This window comes from Peromyscus eremicus, chromosome 1 (genome assembly GCF_949786415.1).
Source record: "Peromyscus eremicus chromosome 1, PerEre_H2_v1, whole genome shotgun sequence".
In the NCBI taxonomy this organism is placed as follows: domain Eukaryota; kingdom Metazoa; phylum Chordata; class Mammalia; order Rodentia; family Cricetidae; genus Peromyscus; species Peromyscus eremicus.
In genome coordinates, this window is record NC_081416.1 from 21,783,081 (window position 1) to 21,809,298 (window position 26,218).

Consider the following 26,218-nt stretch of genomic DNA (forward strand, 5'->3'; position numbering starts at 1 on the left):
CTCTAAACATAACCAAGAAGCAAACAGGGAAGGCTCCTCTGAGTCATGGGAATCTAAGAACTGGCTTAGTTAGGTGATCACGGTGGGCAGGCAGAGATGCTGACTGGGATCCAGGGCCTTTAGACCCCAGGGAAACCTTCCAGGCGCTCTGGGTTATACAATAAAAAATTTCATTGTTCCCCAGCAGGGCCTCTGAATTCTTCCTACCAGAAAATGTTCCAGCCACAGTGGCATCTGATAAGAGCTAGCGAGATAGTGGCAAGCAGCCTTTATCTAGAATCAGGATGCCCTAGTCTATTTTTGTCAGCATGAAAGCCTCCCTTCCAGGAGAGCCAAGGAGCTGGCCTTGCTTCTGTCAGCCTGTTTCTCTAAGGCCCTACGCAGTGAGACAGTGGAGAGATGATAGCATTAGGACATTTGTTTGCAAGTGTTTAAGAAGGTGGCATTGGCCGGGCAGTGGTGGCGCACGCCTTTAATCCCAGCACTCGGGAGGCAGAGGCAGGCGGATCTCTGTGAGTTCGAGGCCAGCCTGGGCTACCAAGTGAGTCCCAGGAAAGGCACAAAACTACACAGAGAGCCGGGCGGTGGTGGCGCACGCCTTTAATCCCAGCACTCGGGAGGCAGAGCCAGGTGGATCTCTGTGAGTTCGAGGCCAGCCTGGGCTACCAAGTGAGTTCCAGGAAAGGCGCAAAGCTGCACAGAGAAACCCTGTCTCGAAAAAACCAAAAAAAAAAAAAAAACTACACAGAGAAACCCTGTTTCAAAAAACCAAAAAAAAAAAAAAAAAAGAAGGTGGCACTGGACATTCCACAAGGATGGGAGACATTTCACCCCATGCACGGCACCTGTGAACCATGCCCACTGAGGGCTGGTTTAGGTTGCCTCTCAGTTGTTTCATAGAACAAAGAGTTCACGGTTTGAGAACAGCTAAAGCTGGACAGTCCATGTTGGCAGTCTACACATTTGGGGAGTTTGCCTCTTGTAGTTCCAGTGTCCCCCAGGATCCCAGATAGTGCCCACCTTGTGCCTGTCTACCACCACATTCTCCAGAGTGTGTTTCAAGAAGCACAGGGCCATAGGATCTCAGCAAATCAATCTTGCCAGAAGTTTGGGGAATGTCCCTTCTCCCTCCCTCCTGGACTCACCATCCCATTAGCTAGTGACTACCTTAGGGAAACCTGACCATGAGAAAAAAACATGGTAAGATTTCCTGTAGCTCATATGTAAAGCATTTCTAAAAACCCCTATGAATATGCCTTTCATATTAAAGAAAAACATTAAGATTCCAATGGTGAGGAAGAAATCTGGCATTCTATTACTATTATCATTTATTATTATTATTATTATTATTATTATCATTATTATTATTATTTCAATAGTATTTTCCATTTTAAGAGTGCCAAGGACCTATTAAATATCACCTAGAAAACAAGGGAGAAAGACATTTAAAATTCCATCTAGATGCTTTCATTATCATTTTACCACCAAATCCTTGCTTCCTTCCAATATTTTGCATTTTTCACAGGGTGATGATCTCTCTGTGCAAACGACCTTGCTCTAAGCTACCCACAGTCTTTTATTATGATAAAAAGCAGTGACACTGGGGTTGCTGTACACACTCTACCCCAAACTGCACAGCCGGGGGCTCTGGCTTAATGGTTTCCTCTCCAGCATGAATTTGCTGGGAACTGACTCCCCATGTGAGTACACTGGGAGGTGGGGCCTGATGGGAGTGTGTGTGCAGGACATGAAAATGCTACTTTCATGAGTAAACTAGTGAGCCAGTGAAGTGGGCTTGGGGAAGGGGGTCTGTCTTTTCCTAACCCACTGCCATATGAAGAGGAGTGGCGCTCCCCTGCTAAGAATGCAGCTTCAGGGATGTCATTTTGGAAACAGAGACTCGTCTTTGCTAGACTTAAAGTACAAAAGTTCATGGACCTTGGACTTCCCAGTCTCCAGAAGTTGGAGAAAGTAAATGTCCAGTCTTCATAAATTACACTTTTTGGTAGTCTGCCACAGCAGTTCAAAAGGGACTATGACTCCAGCTACGAGGAGCAACGTCACAGGGCCCCTTTAGAAACACTGGCTTTTTAAACCCTCTCCTCTCGATGTGCCCCGAGCCCCCCAACTCCCTACCCCCGCCCCTTTAAAGGTCTTGTAGCTTTAACAGTAACTTCAGCAGCCCTGTTGGTCTGGCTCAGGGAGCCTGGGTATATAAACAAAGCTTATCTTTTACAATGTGTTTCTAATCCCTATAAACAAGCTAAGCTAGTTAAAGTGATGCCAGCAGAGCTAACAAACATCTATAAACTATTTATTCTTTTCTTTTTTCCTTTAGTCAGAGTTACTTACTAGTTCTTGAAGATAAACTCTTATTTTGTTGTTATACATAATCACAAAATACACTATGTGAACCATTTTAGTGGCTGGTGAGCACATTATCATTGTTGTACATTAATCATCGCTATCCATTTCCAGGTGCTGGTTTTAAAACTGGAGAATGTTAAAATACAGTAAAGTAAAAATAACAACAGCTATTTTCCAAGTGCATTTAGGCGTGCAAGTCAAAGCAAATTCATTCAAATTCTCCATAAAAAGACAGAATCACAAATGCCAATTCCAGAGTACCATTTTAGTCTGTTTTGGAAAAGCAGATTTGGGGAAATCCACCACCCTTCAGCAGCAGTGAGAAACACTGCAGAGTGTTGGCTCAGAAACCCCAACACACTAATGGGGAAGGGGCTCCCATGGAGTCTGTCTTCTGTAAAGGGGTGTCTACAGTGGACCACCACCCACACACAGCTTGGGTTGTGACGGATGCTCTGACAAGCCATCTCTTGCTTTATTCCATTTAATCCCAACCCATCTTCCAAGTAGGTGTTATTACTGTTCACTTGACATGTAGGGAAAATAAGGTTTAGAGGAAGGAATTCACCTGTTTATACCCACTGTAACTGTGATTGAAATAAAAATATCCTGCCCCTTGAGTCTACTTTCCACAGTACGGGCATCTTGAATGCAAGCCTGAGGTTTGGTATAGGGCTAGTTAGCATATCAAAATGTGGAATGTTCATGCTAAAAGGCATGTCAATGGCCAGTGTCTATATGAGCAGGGAATTAAAGAGTGGTAGACAGAGCAAAATTCAAAGCCTTTTCCCCACCTAGACTCATGGAGACAAAAGCACTCTTTAGAGGACAAAATTAGACATTGATTTTGATTGTCCACTACATGAAGTCTTTGTTTTTGGAAGTACAGATTGATCATCTAAAAGTACATGCTTAGTACTGATATGCAGTAATTCACTAACTTCCGTGGCCAGAGAATGCCTTAGGATGTCTGATGAAGATAGATTCCTGAGCCTTCTTTTTGAACATTTACACTGAGGGTAAACAGGATGTCTGGAGGGTCCTGGGCTGGTGGTTTGCCACCTCCACAACACCAGTGTGTCCAAGAAGGATGCAGTTTTTTCTTCAGATCCTGTTCACTCTACCAAGTCAGCAAATTTCTATAGCATCACCACTCAGTTCAAGTGCTGGCCTGGCTGTGTGCTGACACTTACACTGTGACTATTTGATCAATGCTTATTTTCTCCTCCCAGTGTATATACTTCCCAGTGGTGCTCACTGGTATATTTCCAGAACCTCAAACAGGGTAAATGTTCAATGACTGTCTATGAAAAGAATGAGTACATAAAATGTATGCAAAGACAAATGAAACCCAGCCCCTGTCCTCAGTATGTTTAGAACTGAGTAGTAGCTGGCCAAGTGAGTATGTGGACACAACAAAGTGCTCTTGCTGTTTTATGCCAGGTGCACCCCACGCATGAGGCCACCACCTCCTCAGCAAGACTGAACCCAAACCATGCTAAGCAGAAATAAAACAAGGCTAGATCATCTGCATACAGCAAAGAGTCTTTGAACCAACAGTCAAACAAGTGCTGTCTTTTACACAGTCACTTTAGAAGTGAATACAATCAGTTTTGCATGTCTGTGGAGTCTGCATTCATGGAGAATGGCAAAAAATATATGACAAATGGCAGAGCAAAAATATTTCCTAAAATTGGTTCATACTAAACCTGTACAGTTTCTTCTTGCCATTGTTCCCTAAATAATACAGCATGACAATTATTTGCACAGACTTTATATTGTTTTATATTGGGTTTTATAGGAAATCTAGAGATTATTTAAAATATATAGGAATTATATCTCAGAACCTCAGATGGGTTATATGCAAATGATACCCTTTGGCTATCATAAAGGGCTTGATTAGCCACAGAATTTTTAATAATTTTTTTTATTGATTCTTTGGAAATTTCACATCATGTATCTCAATTCCACTCATTTCCCTGTCCTTCCAAATCTACCACTGACCTTGTAACTCCCCCCCAAAAGAAAGTAAAAAAATTAAAAAAGAAAGAAAAAATCTTGCCAACCCCTCTGGGCAATGACCTGGTCCTCTATCAATCACAACCTTCTCTCATACAGTTCTGTACTTGTACTACTCCACTCCTCTACCTTTCCTGCCTCTCCATCACATATTCGTTCATCGTTGTAGCATTGGGAGCTGTGGTGTGTCCTGCAGTATACCTTTTTGCCCAAACAGCTTTACTTGCAAATGTTCATTGCAATGAATCATTGGTCTGGTTCAAAGGCTCTGGCTTCAACTACACCATCAATACTGGACCCTCATTGAAAATCCTCTCAGATATCTTGCTGTTGCCCAGAGTCATGGAGATCCTGTGGCTATGGTTCCAGAGGACTGGTCCCATCATGTCCTCCAGCTGCTCATAGTTGTGGTAGATGTTGGGGTGGGCCAACTCAAGGTGGGCCTGGGTGGTAGCTGAGTTGGTCGGTGCAGGGCCTCCTCCAGGCCTCACCTCATCCCTGAAAGGAGTGGAGCCAGCTCTCCCAGGCCCAGACCACAAGGCTAGGCACAGATTTTGATATTCAAGGTGGGCATCTTGGAACGCATAGACTCTGAGGACCAACTGTGCTTTTTACCAGTTAACTTCTCAACATAGTTTAGTAGGCTGTGATGTATCAACCACACAGTAAAAATGGTTCCATTTTTGTTTCTTAAGATTTTGTCTTATACTCCATATTCATTCAACTGAGGTTTGAACCATTTCAGAGATGGCATCCGAGAGTACACTCTAAAGCAGCAATGTCCAATAGACCTCTATAGTGGTGGACATCTGCCTGTATTGTCCAACATATCATTCCACATATGTGATAGAAATCTTACTGAAATCAGTAAGGAACTTCAACAAATGTCCAGCTTTTGTATGTAAAATTATCCTTGTACAAAATGAATCATTTCCACATTCACTTCAATGGCAGTAGCTGCTCTTTCGATACTATTACCTTTTACTTAATAAATGCCAAAGACCTGGCTCCCTTTTGCCAAACAACGTAACAAAACAGAAGCACAACAGACTTGAAGACCACTGTGTGTGAAGGAGTCAGCCCTCACCACAGCAAACACTGGGAACACAGAGCTCAAGTGTACCTCCTCAGCAGCCCTTTTCCCCAGTGATGCAATACGGAACATGCAAAAAGGTCAGAGCAAGAAGGCGATCACTTACTTTTGGAGCTGGTAAACAAATAGCAAGACCAAGATGTCATGATGCTTCAACTGCGAGTGAAGTCTTGCCAAGAGAACCAACCAATGCCGCTAACATTGACCACCATCAGTAAGACAGCGCCAGCTTCTGCCTTGACAAAGCAGCTGCTGTACACAGCACAACCGGGATGAACTTGGGCAACAAACAGATGCCAATGGAACACCCACGCCTTTCTACACAGCAAGTGATGTGGGTGGGTGGCAAAGGTTTCAGAAGCAGGGCATGCATCTGACTTTCCAGGCTCATAGGTCATCATCTTCTCATCAGTAGAATGAATATACTTCAAGATGTGTGTTTCAGGACTTAACTTCTGCATATGTTATTGCCCACATATACATATGTGTTCACGGGCCCACTCATGTGAAGTGACCCCTTATAGATATGTTTATTGTCTTTTCAGCTTAAACATAAACTAGTATACTTATAATGTATATATAAATGTACTACATTTTTAAATTAAAAAAATAAAACAAAATAATGGCTGCATTACAAATATTTGTGATTTCACTTGCCTTAACATTTTCTGGCAATGGTTTGTTCTGGGTCAACCCCACAGCAATCAAAGCTATCACGGCCAAGACAGAGGAGAAACCGAGGATGATCAGGATATTTTTGGAGCAAAATCTCTTCACCTTAGAATCTGAAACAAAAAACAAAACATGAGTAAGGAATCAATAAACCATGATTTTCCTTGCCTTTTTGTTTGCTTTTATGATGGGTATCTAGAAACATCAGAGACATTAATAAAAAGCCTATCTGTAGGCACAAGATACTTGCAAATAATTGGAAATAGTTCAAGAATAAAAAGTTTTGTCTGTACCATGAAGACTAAGCCAAGCTGGTGGCATGGAAGGAAGGAAGAGCAAACCTGGGCCACTCACAGGTGTAGAATGAGAAAGAGTACCATGGCTGCCTGATTAAGTGAGTCTGGTGTGTCTGTAAAAGACAACTAACAGCTAGCACAAGACAGAACAGACCTCTTCATTTTTAAAATATACACATAAACTATTTAATCTACTAAAAAGAGAGAGAGAGAGAGAGATATCAAGCATCTGTACATGTACACCATCAAATATCCTTATGCTTTTGAGCAGAAACCTGAACTTTTCCCAACAGACTGTGACCACATGGGTGCCTAATCTGCACCACCCCCCAGAGTCTTCAAGAAGTCTGTATTCATCGGGCCAAATGATACAAAACTCAGGACAAAAACACCAGCAATACCATTTCCTCTTACTTCCAAAGAAGGAACAGCATTGAAGCCCACACCATTTCTATCCTCTCTTCTTGAATAAACATGCACCTTGTTTAGATGCCTGCCTCCCCTAAGCTAAGGGATGGGCCAGTTTGTGGGATCGTACGCCCCACCAGTGAGGGTCTCTCCAATGGGTAGACACCTAATCACCGTCCCTGACAAGATGACATCTGCTTGGGCAAGACTAGTGAAAGAGTGGGCACATTCTCTCTTCTCACTGCCCTGCGGGGATGGAACGACAGACACCATGGCAGAGCCCAGAGATGGAGGGAACCTGAGTCCTCAGGGTCATTTTGAGATGTTAAATTGACCAACCTTGAGCTCATCTTCCCATAAGATTACACTTTGACCCAATGCCAGGCTATTAATTACCTGAAGCTAAAACATCCATGTGCAGATGCTGTGGCAGCACAAACTGTCCTCTTTGAGGCCAGAACTCTAGAGTCTGGGGTTGGGAGGGATGTCTCTGTGAGTAGTCCCCTTCTTCATCTCCAAAGTTAGGAAATTAAAACAGTGCTAGCAAGCATGGACTCTGGATGATCGGTTATAATGTGGATAGGGAGCATTTTGTAGATATGTGTCATTTGTAATAGAACTTTAAATGCTATTTTTCCATTCCTGAGGCTCCCGAAAAAGGACTACCCATACAGTTATTTCCTTTTCATAAATGACAATTTTGCTGACTCACTTTCCTACCACATCTATTTTGGCATTATTCCTGGCATCTAAACAACTACAATGAAAGAAATCAATATGATCTCTACTCTTTAGAATTAGCCTTTCATTGAGAGAGACAGATAAACCAAAACAAGAGATTACATGTATAAATGATTTCAGGTGATGATAAGTGCTAAGAAGAAACTAAAACCAACAAATGTGGTCAGTTGATTACTGTAGAGTTGGGGCTTGAGGTAGATAGTGTTAGATTCCAGGTCAAGAAAACTTCTCTGATGTTTTAGCTAAGAACTGGGTGATAGGAAAACACTAGCTATGAGAAGGAATAGGAACATTCTAGAAAGAAGGTGCAGGAACTGCAGAAGCTCCAAGGTAGTGACAAAGCAACTGGTTTTTCCCTTTTCCTATGCAAATGTTTGCTAACTGCTTTCCACATTTACCCAGCTCTTGTGATGTTAGCCACATTTCTAGAATATACTCAAGTCCCTCACCATATTCTTATTCTTGTTAAAGATAAGCAAAAGAACTTAAGGATACGAATTTTCCATGTGTAACTTTCAAAATCTTTACTACTGAAAACATGACTGTTTGTTTTTCATGTAATTACCCAGAAAGGAGTAACTAAAATGCTGTGTCTTTCACAGACATTTCAAAAGCCCTGATCACAGCCAGGAAACCAGACATGTCACAGGAAGTGGTACTAGATGTGGAGGTTCAGGCTGGCAGAAAAGGGAAGGACAGGCTGCAGGGGTACCCTTGCTCAGCATGTGGAAGTCTCTGGGTTCGATTTCCAAGAGTGAAAAGGGGAAAAGGGTTTGGGGAACCACCTTCATCACTCTTGCCTTTGGCCTGCAGGTCTTTCAGATCCGGTTTTCCTGAAACAGTTATGTTTATTATGAAAACTCACAGCGACTCTCTTCTGCATAGAAAGCCTCACCTCACTGACTCATGGGTAACAGAGAGGAAGTTCCCACCACTCAACATAAAGTGGTGTGTGTTTTGTTATTTTTGTTTTTTGTTTGTTTGGTTTTTGAGACAGGGCTCACATAGCCCATGCTGGCCTTGAACTTGTTATGTAGTTGAGGATGCTCTTGAATTTCTGGTCATCTGTTGTCACCGTCTGAGAGTTAGGTTTACAAGCATGTGACATTTCCCAGTTTTATATGGTTCTGGAGATCAGACCCAGGCAGGGCCTTATACATGCTAGGCAAGTACTCTACCAATTGAGCTACATCCCTAGCCCATAACATGGTACTTTTTAAAAGTTCAAGGAATGGTTTTACCAAAAACATCCAAGCACAAAGTGTTGCTTTTTTTGAATTGTTATACTGGAAAGTTCAAAGCTGCACCTTCCTCACATCTCCTCCTTTTCATGTGACAGGGAAACAGGTTTTTCTGTTTAACATCGAAGAACCAAGTACCAAGTAGTAACCTCCACTCTTCACTTGACAGAAAGTTCTGAAAGAAACTCAAATTTTGGTAAAAATACACACTAATTTCAAGCTGGTAAGCTACCGAAAAACAAAAACAAAACTCCCTACTTCAATTCTTCCTTCTCGAGATATCCAGTTAGAATCTTATTAAAGTGAAAAAAGTCACAATTAGTTTATCAAATGTCACTGTACAGAGAAATCTTAGGATCTCTGTTACATGATACCAAAAGTATAATCTTTCAAACATTTTTCTGTCGATAAAAAGCTTTTTGATGCTGACAGATGTGGTGAGTCTCCAGCAAAAGGCAGCCAAATATTTCCCCTGGAGATTCTGAACAACTGAGGGGACAGACTGCATCCAATGTCCTGGGGGCCACATCCGGAGTAATTCTGGCTTGTCCTGGGAGAAAACAGCACCCATGGGCAAGTGCTGACAAGAGACAGACAGACAGACTGTGGTGGCTGTGTTTCCAGACGGGGTGGGACGTTCACAGGTATTCAGTGGCATTCTCTGGTCTCATTCCCCTCCTTCCTGAGTCAGTCTTCCCACTATCTCTGCCACTCTCCTCTTGTCCATCAGAGGACACACACTTCGGCCACCATCATGTTTGGGGGCTTTGGGCCAAGTTCCTTGAATATAGCCACCCCTTTGACATTCCCATTTCAACTGATCCAGAAAGCCCTTTCCAGGGACTCCCACACTTCCTGGTTCCCTTCCCTGTCAGAATCCACCTTTTGGATGACTGTAGAGATCTTCTATAACCCAGGAAGTTCCTGACTAAGAACCTGTGGTAACTTCCTGCTCCCTGCTGTGTCCAAGATCACAATGAGTGCTATTCCAGCACTGTCAGTAGCACGTGCTCCCTGAGGGCAGGAACTGTTTTTCTGGCTTGTTCACAGCTGTGATCCCATGGGAAATGAAATTGGCGAATTTTGAATTCTTAAATTTTTTTTTCAATGTGATATTGCCTTCATTTGAAATTGTATTCTCCTTGTTCTTTACCAAGTCTCTTTCTTTGTTGTTCTTGTCAATCAGGCTCAATTAGAGGTTAAACTCCTCTCCATATCTTTTTCTCCCCTTTAAAAATTTTCTTTAATTTTTAAACTGCCTCTGTTTAGTGTATGTGTGTTCATAGGTGCGCAGATGCCATGACGCGTGTGGAGGTCAGAGGAAAACTGGCATGAGTCAGTTCTCTCCCTCCATGTAGGTTGTAGGGACTGAACTCAGGTCATCAGGCTCGGCTGCGGGTACCTTTCCCTGCTGCTCCAACTTGCTGGCCCCAGTAGTGTCTATTCTCGTGTGCTTCCTCCAGTTAAATCACTTTTGTTTCAGAGTTCTACAGCTGTTGACTAGGAGGCTATGCTTTGTTCAGTCTTTCAGTTAAGTATTCAATAATTATTGAACACACCGCACTATGGGGCTAGACTTGCCTGTGTCTCTGTCCTATAGTAGTGAACAAAACACATAAATGTTCCCACATTCATGGAGCTTATAGTCTAGTTTGGAAGAAAAAGTAAGACAGGATGGTAAAATTTGGAGGATGTTACATAATTATAAGTACTAATAAAGTTACAGAGAGGGGAATGAGTCAACAAGGAAGGCCTTCAAGATGATCTTGAGTGAGTCAAGAGGATCAGAACATTTAAGAACTGGAGCTGTATAGGAAATAGCTCTGAGGCAGGACGGTGCCTGGTCAGGAGGACAGTGTGGCTGGAAGAGTGATAAGAGGAGGAACGGCAAAACAGTCAGATGGGTAATATGGCACTTTGCTCATAAGGCCTTGGAGGTCCCTGTGAGGCCACTGCCCTACTCTGAAAGACATGACTTATTCCAGAGTGATTTGTATGACTTATGCTCAACAGTTCAGAGGTAAACACAGAACCATCCTGTGGTGATATTCTGTCTCTCAATATATTGTGTACCCTAATAAACTTATCTGGAGTCAGAGAACAGAACAGCCACTAGATAGACATAGAAGCCAGAAAATGGTGGCACACACGCCTTTAATCCCAGCACTTGAAATCTCATGTCTTGCTTGGGAAAGACACACGCCTTTAACCCCAGGAAGTGATGGCAGGAAGCAGAAAGGTATATAAGGCATGAGGACCAGGAACTAGAAGCCCCTTAAGCTTTTAGGCTTTCAGCAGCAGTTCAGCTGAGATCCATTAGGATGTGGATTCAGAGGCTTACAGTCCAAGGAAACAAAATCAGCTGAGGAATTGGAAAGGTGAAGTTGGATGTGGCTTACTCTGTTTCTTTGATCATTCAGCGTTCACCCCATTACCTGGCTCTGGGTTTGTTTTTATTAATAAGACCTTTTAAGATTCATGCTACACCATGCAGGGCCATTGAAGTCCTTGGGGCTTGAGGATGTGGCCATAATGAGGATGTAGTCATGTAGGGCAACATTTCCCTGCTTCTTGTTCTGATACCTACTCCAATAGGTCAGGCCATGGGACAACTACACAGCCAAGTGTGGCCAGACCAGGATCCATCAGATGCAGCTTGTTCCAAAACAGTCAGGCAGGTGTGTCCAGGAGTAAACACAATGCTCGGGACGTCTCCTCAACACCTTCTGCACTTTGTTAAGAGAGAGTCCTCAGGAGTTGGAGCTCAAGTCACTGGAACCACCAGTAAGAAACCAACTCCACAGAGGTGCTCAGGCTAGTGCTTGCCTGCGTAGCCCTTCTGAGCTCCTAGATCCTTGTGTCAACATGGCTGTGGTATGACATCTGCTTCATAAGGCTGCTATGTAAGATGCAGTGAGCTCACAGCATAACCTACACTTAAGAACTCTAAGGCCCAGATTCAGGTTTTAACCTTTTAAATAATAATGCATCTACCACAGACTAATCCACTTAATCCTATAAGAAAATATACTGTTATTATCAGGTAGATAAAACTTTCATAAGTTTCCTAAGCCTGTCCCAACAAATAACCACAGACTTGGTGGCTTAAAACAATAAAAAGTTCTCACAATTTTAAGGACAGAGTCCAAAATTGGAGTGTTGGCTGGGCCATATTCCACTCAAAGGCTCTGGAGGAGATAGTTTTCTTGTCTACTCCAGCTCCTCATGATTCTTGGCTTTCCTGGGTTTGTAGATACATCACCCAAATCCCTGCCCATCTCTTCATATCCTCTTTTCTATTGTCTATTTCCCTTATTAGAACCTCAATCACTGACTTATTTTTACTTTTACTCTTTTGTTTTTGAGACAGGGTCTATGTAGCTCTGGCTGTCCTGGAACTCATTATGTAGAGTTCAAGACTGGTCTTGAATCCTCAGAGACCCACCTGCTTCTGCCTCTTGAGTCTGAGATTAACGGTGAGCATCACCATCCCATCTTGGTCTATTTTTAAATCTGGAATGACATCATCTCAAGACCTTTAATGAATGGCCTGGGAGATGGTTTAGTCCGACATGTTTGCTGTGCAAGCGTGAGGGCCTGCGCTGAGATCCCCAGCACTGTGTAAAAGCCAAGCACGGTTCAGTGGTGCACATCTGTAACCGCACCATGGGGGACTGGGGTGTGTGGAGATAGCAGAATCTCTGGAGTTTGCTGGCCAGCAAATTTGCTAAACTGGTGAGCTCTAGGTTCAGTGAGAGACCCTGTCTCCAAAGTCCTGTACAGTGCTTGGGACATCATGTCATATGTAGCAGCAAATTCCATCATCCAGAAATGGAAGTGACTAGTAGCAACAATGATGGGAGAACTAGACTGCTTGGACAATACACCAGTGTTCTGCCCTTTACTATTGCAGCATCTTTGATCCAGACAACGAGAAGCTTACAGTTTGGTGGCAAAGACTGATTAGCAAGAATATCTGGGGATGTGCTCAGTCATAAATGTTACAAAAGGCAGAATAGGGATTTGACTGGGATCCTCTGACTCTACTCCAATGCTTTCAATGCCTCCCTGCACTGGAGATCTATAGAAATTACTCAGTATCAACCACTCTTGGTTCCCAAGTTCCATTCAGTTGAGAAGATCTTATTCTGTTTCATGTCCCTCACATTCCTCCAATCAATCAATCCACACTCAGTTCAAGGATAAAGCAGTTAACTCGGTGGGGGTTTTCCTGCCCGAGGTTCATTTGATGAAGGCAGTCCAGATTCCGCTGAAAACGAACTGCAGGAACTTGATTACGATCAGTTGGTTAAAGGACAGGAGGCAAAAGGATGGGGAAGGAAAATAAGATGACGATGAGCTGAGAGACACAAAAAGACAAAGACAGAAACTAAGCAGGAAGGGCAGGGGTGGGGACAAGGATAGCAGAGGAGATAGAGAGGAACTGAGTCATTAACTCTGTGCAGTACTTTTTTTCCAGGGTTGAAGCCCTCTGAGAAGTAATTACCAGTTTGTGTTTGAGTTCTAATTAGCTGATTCTTCTTCTCAGCTCACAGCTCTTTAGCTGGAAAATAAGTGTATTTTTCTTAACCACGTCTGGCAGATGCTCTAAGCATCGGCTCCAGCCGGGGAGCCTATCTAGGGACAATCCGGCAGTAGGGGCAGGGTGGGGTGCAAAGCAAGCTCTGCTGAGAAGCAGGCTCAGTCAACCCTGGACTGCTACTCAACAGCTCTTGTGGGATGTGCTCATGTCCGATTAGCCACTGTCACTGACACGACATATGATTGTGCCTGACTCCAAAAATGCTAATGACTGCAAAACTCAGATGCCAACAGAGTTCTGTGGGGAGAGGAGGGAAGCAAAGGAGTTCCTTTTCCCACTCCTTTTCTCACTTCTTCCCACCATACCACCCACTCTCTTCACCCACTCCCCTTCTGCCTTCTCCCAGTCCACTTGCCCACAGCTTGCACTGAACATAAAAGGTCTTTGTGATTAGCACGGAATCCCCACGTTTAAGGGTAGGGTTGGCAGGGAGTAGGACTGTTTCCGGCAAAGTGATGTCACTAAGTCTGCACACTGGAATTCCCTGTGTCCTAGCCAAAAGGCATAACAATCTGAGGTCTCTACACATTGCTTCCACTAAACAAGTCTTCTCCACATCTGAAATCAAACAATTGTGCCCTGGGGATTCTACTCTTTCTCAGAAGCAGCTGCATATGTCAACAATCTGTGGGTATTTTCCAACACACACACACACACACACACACACACACACACACACACACACACACAGTGAGAAAGAAAGAGACAGAGACAGATAGTCAGACATTGAGAAAATCTTTTCTGGCTATGCATCAGTCTCCTGGGCAACAGTGGAACCAGCATGAACTGACTCACACAGACTATGTTGCTCTGGTGGGCTCTTGTTTTCTATATCTTTCATGGGTCAATTCTTCATTCCTATCGCCCAATTTTTTAGACATGAGGCACAAACTCAGAGCCTGCACAAAAATATTAATGTGGAAAAAATATACTGTAAACAAAATTAAAGTTCTGAATCAGGGCAAATGTTTTCAATACTATCAAATATTTTGTTTCCTAATATATTAGTCATTAAAGTCATTAAGGAAATCATCAACCCAGCTAACAGAAAAGTAGAAAAAGAACATGAATAGGTAATTTAAAGAGAAGGAAATACATGATTCTCAATGTGAGAAATGTATTAGAATTATCTTTCATTAAAAGGAATGTAAATGAGCAGGGCAGTGGTGGCACACGCCTTTAATCCCAGCACTTGGGAGGCAGAGCTAGGTGGATCTCTGTGAGTTCGAGGCCAGCCTGGTCTACAGAGCAAGATCCAGGACAGGCACCAAAACTACACAGAGAAACCCTGTCTCAAAACAAAACAACAACAACAACAAAAAAAAACCAAAAAATACAAACAAACAAACAACCCCCCCAAAAAAGGAATATAAACGAAGTCACAGTGGTGACACATACCTTTATTCCCAGATCTCAGGAAAGCAGAAGCAGGTGGATCTATAAGTTCAAGTCCAGCCTGGTCTATATAGAGAGTTCTAAGCAAACAAAGGCTACATAGTGAGATCCTGTTTTAAAAAGAAGAAGAAAAAAAGAGAAACAAAAGGAAAAGAGAAAATGAAAAAGAAAAAATATGTAGATAAAAAGAAGTAAGACAAGAGGTATCCCAGTAGAATTTTTTCACACTTTTATCAATATGTACTTACTAGAGTGGCCCCCAAATTTAAAATACTGTCAATACTCAGAGTTGGTCAGTTAAGGAACAACCAGAACACATATATTACTTCTGGGGATACAAAATGACACATGGCACAGCCAATCTGAAAAATGTTTGGCAGTTAGTTATGAAACTAAATATACTTGGCCTCCATAACTCTAGGTTCTGCATCTGAAAACTCAATCAATTGTAGAGGACAGATACTTGAGAAAATAATTGCATCTAAACTAAATATGTACAGATTTTCTCCTTGTCATTAGTCCCTAAGCAACACAGTGTAACAACTAGGGACCTCGCTCTTACCTTGCATCAGTTATTGTAACTAATATAGGGAGGCTGTGAAGTACAGGAGGATGAGGACTATATCACTTCACATCTATTTGGTACCCCCAGAGTGTCCTGGAACCAATACTCCAAGGAAACTGAGATACAGCTCTAAGTATTTACTCTATGATCAGGTAATCACACTTTCAGGTGTTTAGTCCCCAAAGTGCAGATGTTCATTAAAAAAACAGTATCTAAATATTTCTAAGAGCTCTATTTATAACCATAAAAAAATAAAAGAAAAATCAAAATGTCTACCAACTGGTGAGTGTACACAAATTATGTTACAACTATACAATGGAATTATTCTCAGCAATACGAAAGGAATACACTAGTGATAAATGCAATAGCATGGGCTCATCTCAAAAACACTGTGCTAAGTGAAAGAAGCCAGACTCAAAAGGCCATATGCTGAATGACTTTATTCTATTATCAAAAAGGTAGAAATTTCTGAAAAACACAAAGGCTTTAAGATGAAGAGGAAAGCATAGAGAGGCTATCGGTTTGAGTCAAATGGCAGTGAACAAGGAAAGTGAGCAATGGGTAAATGGGAAGCTGTGCTTTGGTGGTCTGGTGTGGACTTTGCAGACTGTCCACGCTAGTGTCCTGCCAGCCTCTGGCCAATCCAATTCATTCATGCAGCCACTTCTGGCTCCCACTCATCCAGACCAATGTCATGCCGTCTATACTTTCAGGAAGAACTGTCAGATCTTATTTTGGATGGATTCAAAGCTTTGAGAGAACAGTGGTACTGTCCCTTTGAGCATCTTTGGTGTTGAGAAAAGGAATGATCCTTTAGTAAGACATGGCGGAGCTTCCAGATGTCCCTGGTAACTTCATCATGGGTCATGATATTTAAGAGCTGACTCTTCACCTTTCAGCCCAGAGTACCTGAGCTTTTAGGTAAGGAGAGCTCAATCTTAAATTAGTTAGACTTAACTTCCTGTCAAGAATGTGATAGATATAACTGATAACTCAGAGAAACAATATAAGGGTCCCTTAGATTTTTTTTCTAAGTATATTTTCTGTACCCATTTAGTTGAAAGGGAGGCAAGAAGAGTTAGAGGAAGGAACTCAGAGACAAGGGTGTCCTCTCTTGTTGGTAGTCATTTTGTGTTTTGTTTTGTTTTGTGTTTTGAGACAGAATCTCGAGGCCAGGCTGACCTTAATCTCCCTATGTAGTCAAGGATGACATTGAATTTCTGAGCATCCTAGTTTCATCCCCCTTACTGGAATGACAAGCATATACCCACCACACCCAGTTGAGGAAGTTCTGGGGTCTAAACCCAGGGCATGCTAGGCAAGCATTCCACCAAATGAGTTCACTCTGAACCCATAGAAATGCCCTCTGGCAGCAACACTAAAAAGACCAATACAACAGGAGAGAATGTCTTCTACCACATTTACCACACTTAAGAAGAAAAAGTGTGTTTAGTCCTATGTCTTGGAAACTTAATCAAATATAGATTATGACCAAGAAAGTGGTACCTACTACTACTATATTCTAGATAAAGAAAGAATATATGAACATGTTGGGGATAGGGCCAACTGCATGGAATAAAGATAGTGAAAAGGACCAGCAGTGCATCTCCAAAATGGTCTGAGGGAGCTGTCATATGGATGCTGGGAATTGAACTTAAATCCTCTGGAAGAGCAGTCAATGCTCTTAACTGCTGAGCCATCTTTCCAGACCCAACCAGATCAATTTTTCTATAAAGTAGAAAATGGGTTGGCCAGTGTTAATAATAAATGGACACTACATCTTACATGCCCATCTTTCAAAAGTTGGTTTCACAGAATTCTCTTTCTTTTTGTTCCACAAAGTGCAGTAGATTGTCTGTCCCTTTAAAACCCAAAGGCCATCTGAGATACAGTTTTTTAATGTACTAGTGATGCCTAATGTGGTCTACCTGTGAACAGTCCATGTAGAATTTGTCCTTAATGCAACAAGGTTATACATTGTTATGAATTGTAAAATTAAAGTCAGTATGAGCTATAATAAGAATCTGTAGCTTAAAAAGTAGGTTCACATGTACAGGTAAGTATATTGTGTATTTCTGTTCATTTTCTGTTCATAGTGTTGCATAATAAAATATGATTGCTTAAAAAAAAAAAAACCAAACCCAAAGCCAGGAAAAGACAACATGGAGACCACATGAATGACAGGGAGCTCAACCTCTGGCTTCCTGCTCACACTCAGGCTGCCTGTGTCCTCATTTACTTAGGCTCACAGGGGTAGGAAGGGTGTCAGACCAGGAAGTCCTCTTGGGAGGGCCAAGAGAGACAAGAATGATCTCTCCTTCTTGCTTTCCTTTTGGAACTACAATAATGTTCTCAGTGGAAGGAAATGAGTCTCCACCTTAGCAAAAGCTCACAATACCACATCTGAGGGAAGCACAGATTCTAAAGTAGGAAATGAGTGCCAAAAGAGTTGGAATTCTTTACAGAGACTCCTAAAGGACCAAGGGCTATGAGAAATGCACTTGAGTCAAAGAGGAAAATTTTATTCCACCTTCTGGGAAAATCTGTTACCTAGAACTGACCTGTAGGATGACAAATTGGCAGAGCTACCCTTAAGGTTGGGACAGTGAGAAAAGACAATACTTGGATGTCAAAGGCAACACCGGACCCACCCTCCCCTGTTCTCTCAGGATTGAGCGGGGTGAGGTCACTGCCCTGTAGAACTTTATATGGTGCTATTCCAAACCAGCAGTGAGCTAATTCCTGAAACATCAGTGCTTACAACTCTGCCTCCTCTGACTATTGAGGCTTTTGTTGTTCCTCTCCACACTACGTACATTCCTAAACTCCACATCCCTGCAGACCACTCACTCCTAAGCCCATCAGCTTCTGCCCCACTATTCACACTGAAGTTGCTCACACAAATATCGCTCACAGTCTTGTGTTGCTAAATCCAGTGGGTATATTTCAGCACTTACATTTCCTGTAGAATTGATAACACTGATTTCTTAAACTCTTCTTTCTCAGCTGCCGTGATACCAGACTCTTGTGGCGAGCCTCCTACTTCTCTGGTCCATGCTTGCTGGTTCTTTGTTCTATACCCATGAATTGCTGCCCCATAGCATCCCATGTTGGCACCCTGGTTCATCCCATTGTATACACATGGCCCAGACTAAGTGGTGATGGCTCCTCAGTACCTTTGGGATAACTTCCTAATCTCAATGATTACAACTCTCTAGTCTCAATGGCTGTGACCCCCTGATCACGCCACTAGCCAAGGCCCATCTCCTGAGCTTTGGGTTTATAACACAGCCACACCTCACACACACATCTGCTTCAGTATGCTGCAGGCAAACTCACCATGTCTGGATGTAGCCCTCTCCAGTCTAACTTAATCTTTCTATAAAATCTATTCATTAAGTCCATTGTCCTTTACCCCTACATCTTTCTAGAATCCATCTTCTCCCTCAAAACTCCAAATATTCTTTTTTTAAATTTATCCACTAAATATTTCTTAAATCCATTTCTTTTCTTTTTATTTCTTCCCTGGGTTCCTACAGCAGCTTCAGTAGGGGCCCCTCCACATCTGTGCAATTCCCTTTCCGAGCCGTCCTTTTTAAAGCCAGCATGATGGTACTCTAAAACTGTGAAGCTTCAGGCTGGAGAGATGGCTCAGAGGTTAAGAGCACTGCTTGTTCTTCCAAAGGTCCTGAGTTCAATTCCCAGCAACCACATGGTGGCTCACAACCATCTGTAATGAGATCTGGTGCCCTCTTCTGGCCTGCAGGGATACGTGCAGGCAGAACACTGTATATATAATAAATAAATCTTAAAAAAAAAAAAAACTGCGAAGCTTCAAAATAACATACAAACATTTTTCTTTTTGAGACAAGGTCTCACCATGTAGACCTGGTTGGCCTGGAACTCACTATGTAGACCAGGTTGGACTTGAATTCACTAAGATCTACCTGCCTCTGTCTCTGCCTCCTGAGTGTTGGGTCTGAAAGCATGAGTCATCACACCTAGCTAAATCCAGACTCTTTAATAATCATGTTAAGGCTAGTTTGACATCTAGCTATAGAAGCCAAGGACTTAACATGTTAGGCTCTGAATCTAGCTTCTTTTTCCATATACACATATATGCTTTGTAAAATAATAATAATAATAATAATAAAATAGTTCTGTTTCTATCTTCTCTCTGAAACATTCCCTCCAACCCCCCTCTTAAAAATCTATCTCAAATGGGGAATTAAGATGGGGATGGTCACTTATGTGTAATGCTTCCAAGAAGTCTTCCCAGAAGCCTTTGTTTGCTGGCCTCAGGGCCTACCTCAGTGCTACAGCAACCTTTAGCCAGCCAGCGTCAGTCTCTGCTTGAGTCTGGACATCCTAACCTTTCCAGGGCCCAGCAAAGGGTCTGGACAGCCGCACATTCTGCTGTCAGTAGGATAAATGAATGGATGAGGTTGATTTGGATTTTCAGTATGTGATGTTTCCCGCAGAAAAGAGAGAGAGGTTGCTTTGACCATTCCAAACGTGCTTTAACATCTCAACTCTGAGGTTCTATTTTTAGTGAGCTGCCATGCGAGCCCAACTTTAGTTTGTGTGTTTTGTAGGAAGCAAGGGGACAGATGTTTGGGTAGTAAATCCCAAGCCTAAATCCCAAGGCTTAGTCATCTACTCCACCGGATATGTTTTCCAATGAATTACCAACAATAATAGACTCAGATTCCATGTTTATAATTGAGAAAAATGCACCCATAGCTGGTCATTCCTTAGCAATAATTTTTATTTTTATGACTAATTATGCTTTGTTTCTGAAAATCAGTCATCTGGTTGAAGACTCTGTTTAAAAAGCAACGCACCATAGAATCTCAACCCTGTCTATTACTAGCAAGTTACTTAATCTTTCTAAATCTTCATTTGTATACTAAAAATTAAAGCTATTACTTACTTTGGTAAGCTGATAGGAAGACAGAGTAAACTTCATAGGAAAAGGGGTGATTACAGTGAGCTGTGCAACCCTGTGATCTGTCACAATCCACACAGGAGACACTCTGTCCAGACATATGCATGTGTGACCTTTCTGCTGCCCCCTACCTGTCCTTTCAGCTTGGATTCCCCACAATCACCTCAAGCAGAGCGAGTCAAAGAGAATTCAGACTTCACTCCCTACCCAGCTTGTTCCTCCCTGAGCACTCCCAGCTCTGTGAGCTCCTCCCTCGTCCAGTTACTGACATCAAGGAGAGCCTCCTCTACTCCTCTCTCAACTTCACCCTTACTTTTCACATCCACACGACTCACTCTCTCAGCAAATGCTGCATAGTCCTTTGCTACATCCTGGGGTTCTAGTTCCCAAACATTCCAGTGCCATGGATCCCTCTTCAACACTCCGCTGCTTTCTTTTCCAACCATAACATCCTCCTAGGGCTGGTTCCTAATTGGTCTCTACATCCATTCTTGCCTCTCAACAACACGCTTTCCAACTGTAGATGAAGTGGTCCTTTCAAAGTGTCCATCTGTCCACATATAGCACATTAGTTTCAGAACACTTCATAGCTCTTTGCTGCTCTTAGTAAAACAGAACAAGGTGTTTAATACAGCCCATAGGTCTGTGTCTGGCCCATCCCTAGCCTCCAGCCTTCTTGTCATTATCCCTTCCTTCACTCTGTCACTTTTCAGTCCTTGAATATCAAGTTGTCTCTTGCCATAGGATCCTAGCACGATGTGTTTTCTCAGCCTGGAACTCCTACTCATCTCCCACTCTCTCCGCTCAACTGTTTTCTATTCTTCCTCAGATTCCAGCTGCAAATTGCTTCCTCAAGCATTCTTCAGATGTTCCTTCTCTAACGCCCTTGAAGCACTCTAAACTCTTCACAGCACACAGTATAATCGAATAGTTTAGTCTTCTGGGTAGATGTGTCATTAAAGCAGCCTTTCCCAGATCTTCTGTGTGGCACATTCATGCAAGAGCTTTAAAATAGCATCAATTCTGGGATCCCACTTGAATGAATTAAATCAGAATCAAGGTTAAGGCTTGGGCCTTGGCATTTTTTAATGACTCCCTGGGCTATCTAACATGCAGCCACAACTGGGAACCACTGGCAAGGAGGTCAAGGGGATGGCTGGGGATGTAGGTCAGAAGTGAAGCTCTTGCCTGGCATGTGCAAGGCCCTGAGTTTGACCCTCACTGCCTACAGAATCGTGAGTGCCTGCCCTGCTTTATCCCAGGCCAAGCACATGGTGGTGCTGCTCAGAGCCGCTGGGTTTGCTGTTATCTCTGATGCAGTTGTTACTAAGGTCAGCATGCCTGACAGCTTTCTTCGGACATTTCTCACTTCTGTGATTCCTGCCCACAGAGGCCAGCAGGGGGCATCACATCAGATCCTCTGGAACCGAAGTTACAGAAAATTGTGAACAGCCATGTGGGTGCTGAGAACTGAACCCAGGTACTCTGGAAGAGCAACAAATGTTCTTAACTGATGAACCTCCTCTCTAGTCTCCCAAATCATTTTCTTACAATTCAACACATTTCTATTTCCCTGTCAATACAGAGCTTTGACCTATGAACTATAGACTCTGGACTATATTCTTCACAACAGAGTATTTTCATAGTAAGGTGAAACAGAATACAACCCACTTAAAACTCCAGTTCACACCATGTCAACTCCCTCTGTGTCTAGCTCTGTATTAGTAACATCAGAGGCTTCAGTACTGACATGCTAACTTTGTAAGGATGTGAATTAATTGGCTTGACCACCACCACCTTGTCATTCTGATTTCACTCATCTTTCTCAGCTTTTCCCTTTCCCTGTTACACAAACTCCTTAATCAAGTAAATGTGAACTCCACTCAGTGGCCCGGACTGAAGGGTCTTCCGTATATAGTTCACATTGTTCAGACCTGTGTCAGAGGGTGAGCCCCAGAAAACTCTTCCTCTAAAGGAGTCCTCTAAAAACAGAGTCATAAAATCCAGTTCTTGACCACCAGGCACATTTAAAGGCTTGGAAAAGCAGCAGCTGTGAGCTCCTTGGGGTTTCTGATTCAGCAAGTCTGAGGTGAAACCAAAGAATCTGCATTTCTGACAGGTGTTGGGTGATGATGGTGATGCTGGTCTAGGGAGCATACTTTGAAAACCATCCGGTTCATAGGACATTACAGCCACCTCCACCTAGTTAATGTTCTGTGTTATCTCCTACATACGTGGTGAAATACTACCTACAAAGAGCTGCACAAATCTAGGTGGAGACAAATGTATAAAGACAGAGAGCGGAAGGGGAGTGCCTTTCCGAAGTACAGTGGGTAAAGACTACTGACTTTACTCTTTATACTTTAAAGCACAGCTATGAGCCTTTTCCTGTGGTTTCAGAAGGGGTTTCTCTGCACTATTTTTGTAAACAGCCCCAACCCTCCCCCATACTTCTCCATTTCGAAGAAGAAATTGTGAGGGTATGTAAGGCCAGCATGCCTCTAGTCAGTTCCTTATTAGGTAATTTCTTTAGTCATCGCTAACTTTTAAAAGTTCCCCTTCCCTGAAGCCAGCCAGCTTACTGAAATCACTTAGGCATTGTTCATCAATGTGGAAGAAAGGCTGACGTATCAGGTGGGAGGTGCAAGAAACTCTTCAGTGAGGAAAGGACTCCCAAGGCATCCCCCAAAAGCATGTGAACCACGAACAGCACACTGGCAAGGAGCTGGTCCAAGCAGTAGTTGAGGCTCTTGGACTGGAATAAACAGCTGTGGGGAAACATGGCCGTCTCTGCCTTGGAGCACCACATTACACCAAGGCGATGCTCTCAGATGGCAGGGATGTCACTAGAACAGTGAAACTCTCCCGACTGCCCTCTTGAGGAGTGCTGGTAACCATCCCAATTCCCCAGCCTTGTCCTAGCTGTAATATCGCAAGACCTACATCCCAACAGAACTCCCGGGAAGACATGCCCTTCTGTCACACTCACTTCATCCTAGCCAACCCAGCTTCAGTCCAGTACTTGGCCAACCTTGCAGGCATCTTCTCTGTGTTCTCTCCTGCTGGCTCTGGCACTTTTAGTCTCCTTTGTTCTCCCCTGAGCTCAGGTGCACCTGACTTCCCACCATTCGGACTTTTAAAACATTCCATGAATGGCAGTTAGCTTCTTTCACGTTGAAAGGATCCTTAGCATTCACTCCCTCTAGTAATTCCCACCACTGACTGCAGAAGAACACCCAGGGAGTTGCCCAGTCCTTTCCAGGGCAAAGCCCAGGCTAGGGTTGTGTTTAACATCCCCAGGTGATTCTAATGAACGACTGGGGTTGCAAACTTGGGACCCAGTCCAACTGCTGCCACAGGGCGAATCCCTTGCTGAAAAATTCTTGAGAGCTAAGTTTTAACTTCTGCAGTAAATTCCTCCCTATGGGACACAGGATTTCAAAGTCATCCAGGCTAACAACAGACACCTGGAATTGTTAGGCAGCTCCGATCTTGACCCACGTTTAGTTTCCTTCTAACTTCCACCAACTCACCCGGCTCTAGACCATCAAAGCAACTTACAATGTGTTTTTTTTTCCAAGTCTTCAAAGGTAGCCAGTATGTGTACCTCAAGTTTCCTGTCTTCCAAACCAAAAACCCCAGTTCACATACCACGGTTTTCAGATTGTGTCACCCTGATTACACTCTGGTAAATGTCCTCTAGCTTGTTAACCACCCCTTCAAAGCCTACTGATGTGACTGAAGATGATGCAGGAAGATGGTGTTCTTAATCCTGTCATCTGTAAACTGAAAGTTAACACCAGTGTGACTAGTCATCTCAGACATTTGAACGGGTATAACCTTCAGATCTTCCCCCCACCAAATGATCATCAGGTCCGGATCCTCACCTCATGTGCCCACTTAAATGTCAGCCCCCCATCTCCACAGCCTACAAGGTAACCCTTTCTTTATGTCGTATATCATGACCCTCACTGAAAGCTTCATATTGTTGGCCAGTTTGCTACCTGTGTTTGTGGTTCCTCCTCCAAGCCACATTTCTCTAACTCACTTTAAGGTACATCATGAAAGATCCTGTCGTACATCTTCCTCAGACTCAAGTATTGACAGGTAAAATTATGGAATCTCCAGATCTGCTTCTTCCATATCAACAACAAAAGAGTGTCGCAGGGAAAGGGTGAAAGAAAAACAAAACTCGCAGAATACCGACAATCACCGAAAATGGGTAACAGCCCACAAGTCTATCACACCACCCTTGTTTTTGTTTGAAATTCTTATAACTAAAAACCTTTTAAGTCTCTTGTTAAAATAAAATATACTATGAACTTGAGAGACTGCCAAATTTCTTAGTCTATCACCTTCCTGCATGTCCGCCATATTATGGTAATTTGTTACAAGCTGATTTGGTGAACCCAGGCCAGCTTCTTTTCCAAGTGGTAATATTCATTTCCATATTTTTCTAAATATTAAGCTCATAGGGAGATTTTCTCAATCTAGTCTCTTCCATCTTTGTGATGTAGATTATAAATTCTCAGAATTTAAAGAGCATACATAATCTCTGTAAAGTTCTTGCATTTGGTTTCGAACTATCAATGACAATGACTTGGGGCTCAGCCTATCAAAGTACTTGCTGAGTTTGATCATCACAACCCATGGTGGAAGGAGAGAATAAACCCTGGGGGGAAAGGTGTCCTTGACTTCCACATGTGTGCCAGCTGTCCTCTGGCCTCCCCACAAGTGCCCTTCCCCCAACACTCAATTATTGTGCTAGCTAAAGAGTCACATGAGAAAAGGGAACCTCCACGGAAGAACTGTATCGTGGGGCACTGTCTTAACTGCTGGTTGACACAGGAGAGCCCAGGTCACTGTGCGATGCCTAAGCAGGTGGTCCGAGGCTGTATGAGAAGGCTAGCTGAGCAGGAGCAAGCCAGAATGAGCTAAGGAGCAAACCAGGAAGCGGCCTTGTTACTCCACGGTTTCTGCCTTGAGTGCCTGACTAGCTTTCCTCAGTGATGAACTGTGACAGGAAGTGTAAGTGGAAACAAACCCTTTCTTCCCCGAGCTGCTCTTGGTATGGTGTTTACCACAGCAACAGAAAGCATGCTAGAGCAATGATGCATGCTCACATTGTACAGACTGGGATGCATTTTCCTAGATGAAAGTGAAGTCCTTCTAAGGGTCCAGTTCCTCTGCATCCTTCATCCTTACTGAACATCTTCTGCTCGCAGTCCTACTGAACCACACCAAAACAACTCGGTATCTTTGGCATTTTTCCTGCCTCACCTGCAGCAGACTCTTAGCCCAAGTGGTGCTGGAAAGAATCCTCCTAGATTTTAAACGTTCTTCTCAACTATTTGCTACTTCCGTTCCCTACCACACAAACCCCATTTTATAATGTCACATTTACTGCTATGGTTTGACTTCAGCAGGCCCTCCAAAGTTTCATATGTTAAGATTGTGGTCCCCAGTGTGGTAACATAGGAGCTTGTCAGAACCTTTCACAGGTGGGGCCTACTGAGAGATTCTAAGTCATGGGCATCCTGTTTTAGAAGGGATTAAGGTAGTTCTCACAGAACCCCTCCATAGTTCTCATGAGATTTTTATAAGGAGCCCTGGCCTAGCCCACACAACTCTCTGAATTGTTGTTGTTGTTTAAATGTTAACGTAATGGCTTGCTCCCACATTGTCCGTCCCATTGATGTCCACCAAGATGTGACATGTGTGAAAGGACCTCAAGTATCTGTTCTTTTCTCATTTTATGGGTGAGGGGCTTGGGACAGAATCTCGGTAGCCCAGACTAGCCTTAAACTCACTATGAAGATGAGTTTGAACTGATCCTCCTGGATCTAGTGGCACATACCTGTAACCCTGGC

At 43.1% G+C, this 26,218-nt stretch overlaps 1 protein-coding gene across 2 annotated transcripts in view; it reads right to left on the bottom strand.

The window, feature by feature from the left end:
• Positions 1-26,218, bottom strand: part of Entpd1 (ectonucleoside triphosphate diphosphohydrolase 1) — a 112,934-nt gene that overhangs the window by 20,655 nt on the left and 66,061 nt on the right. For both annotated transcript variants that reach the window (XM_059258284.1, XM_059258291.1), the window contains exon 2: positions 6,137-6,264. In XM_059258284.1, the coding sequence (XP_059114267.1) occupies positions 6,137-6,264 (128 nt within the window). The remainder of the gene's footprint in view (positions 1-6,136; positions 6,265-26,218) is intronic.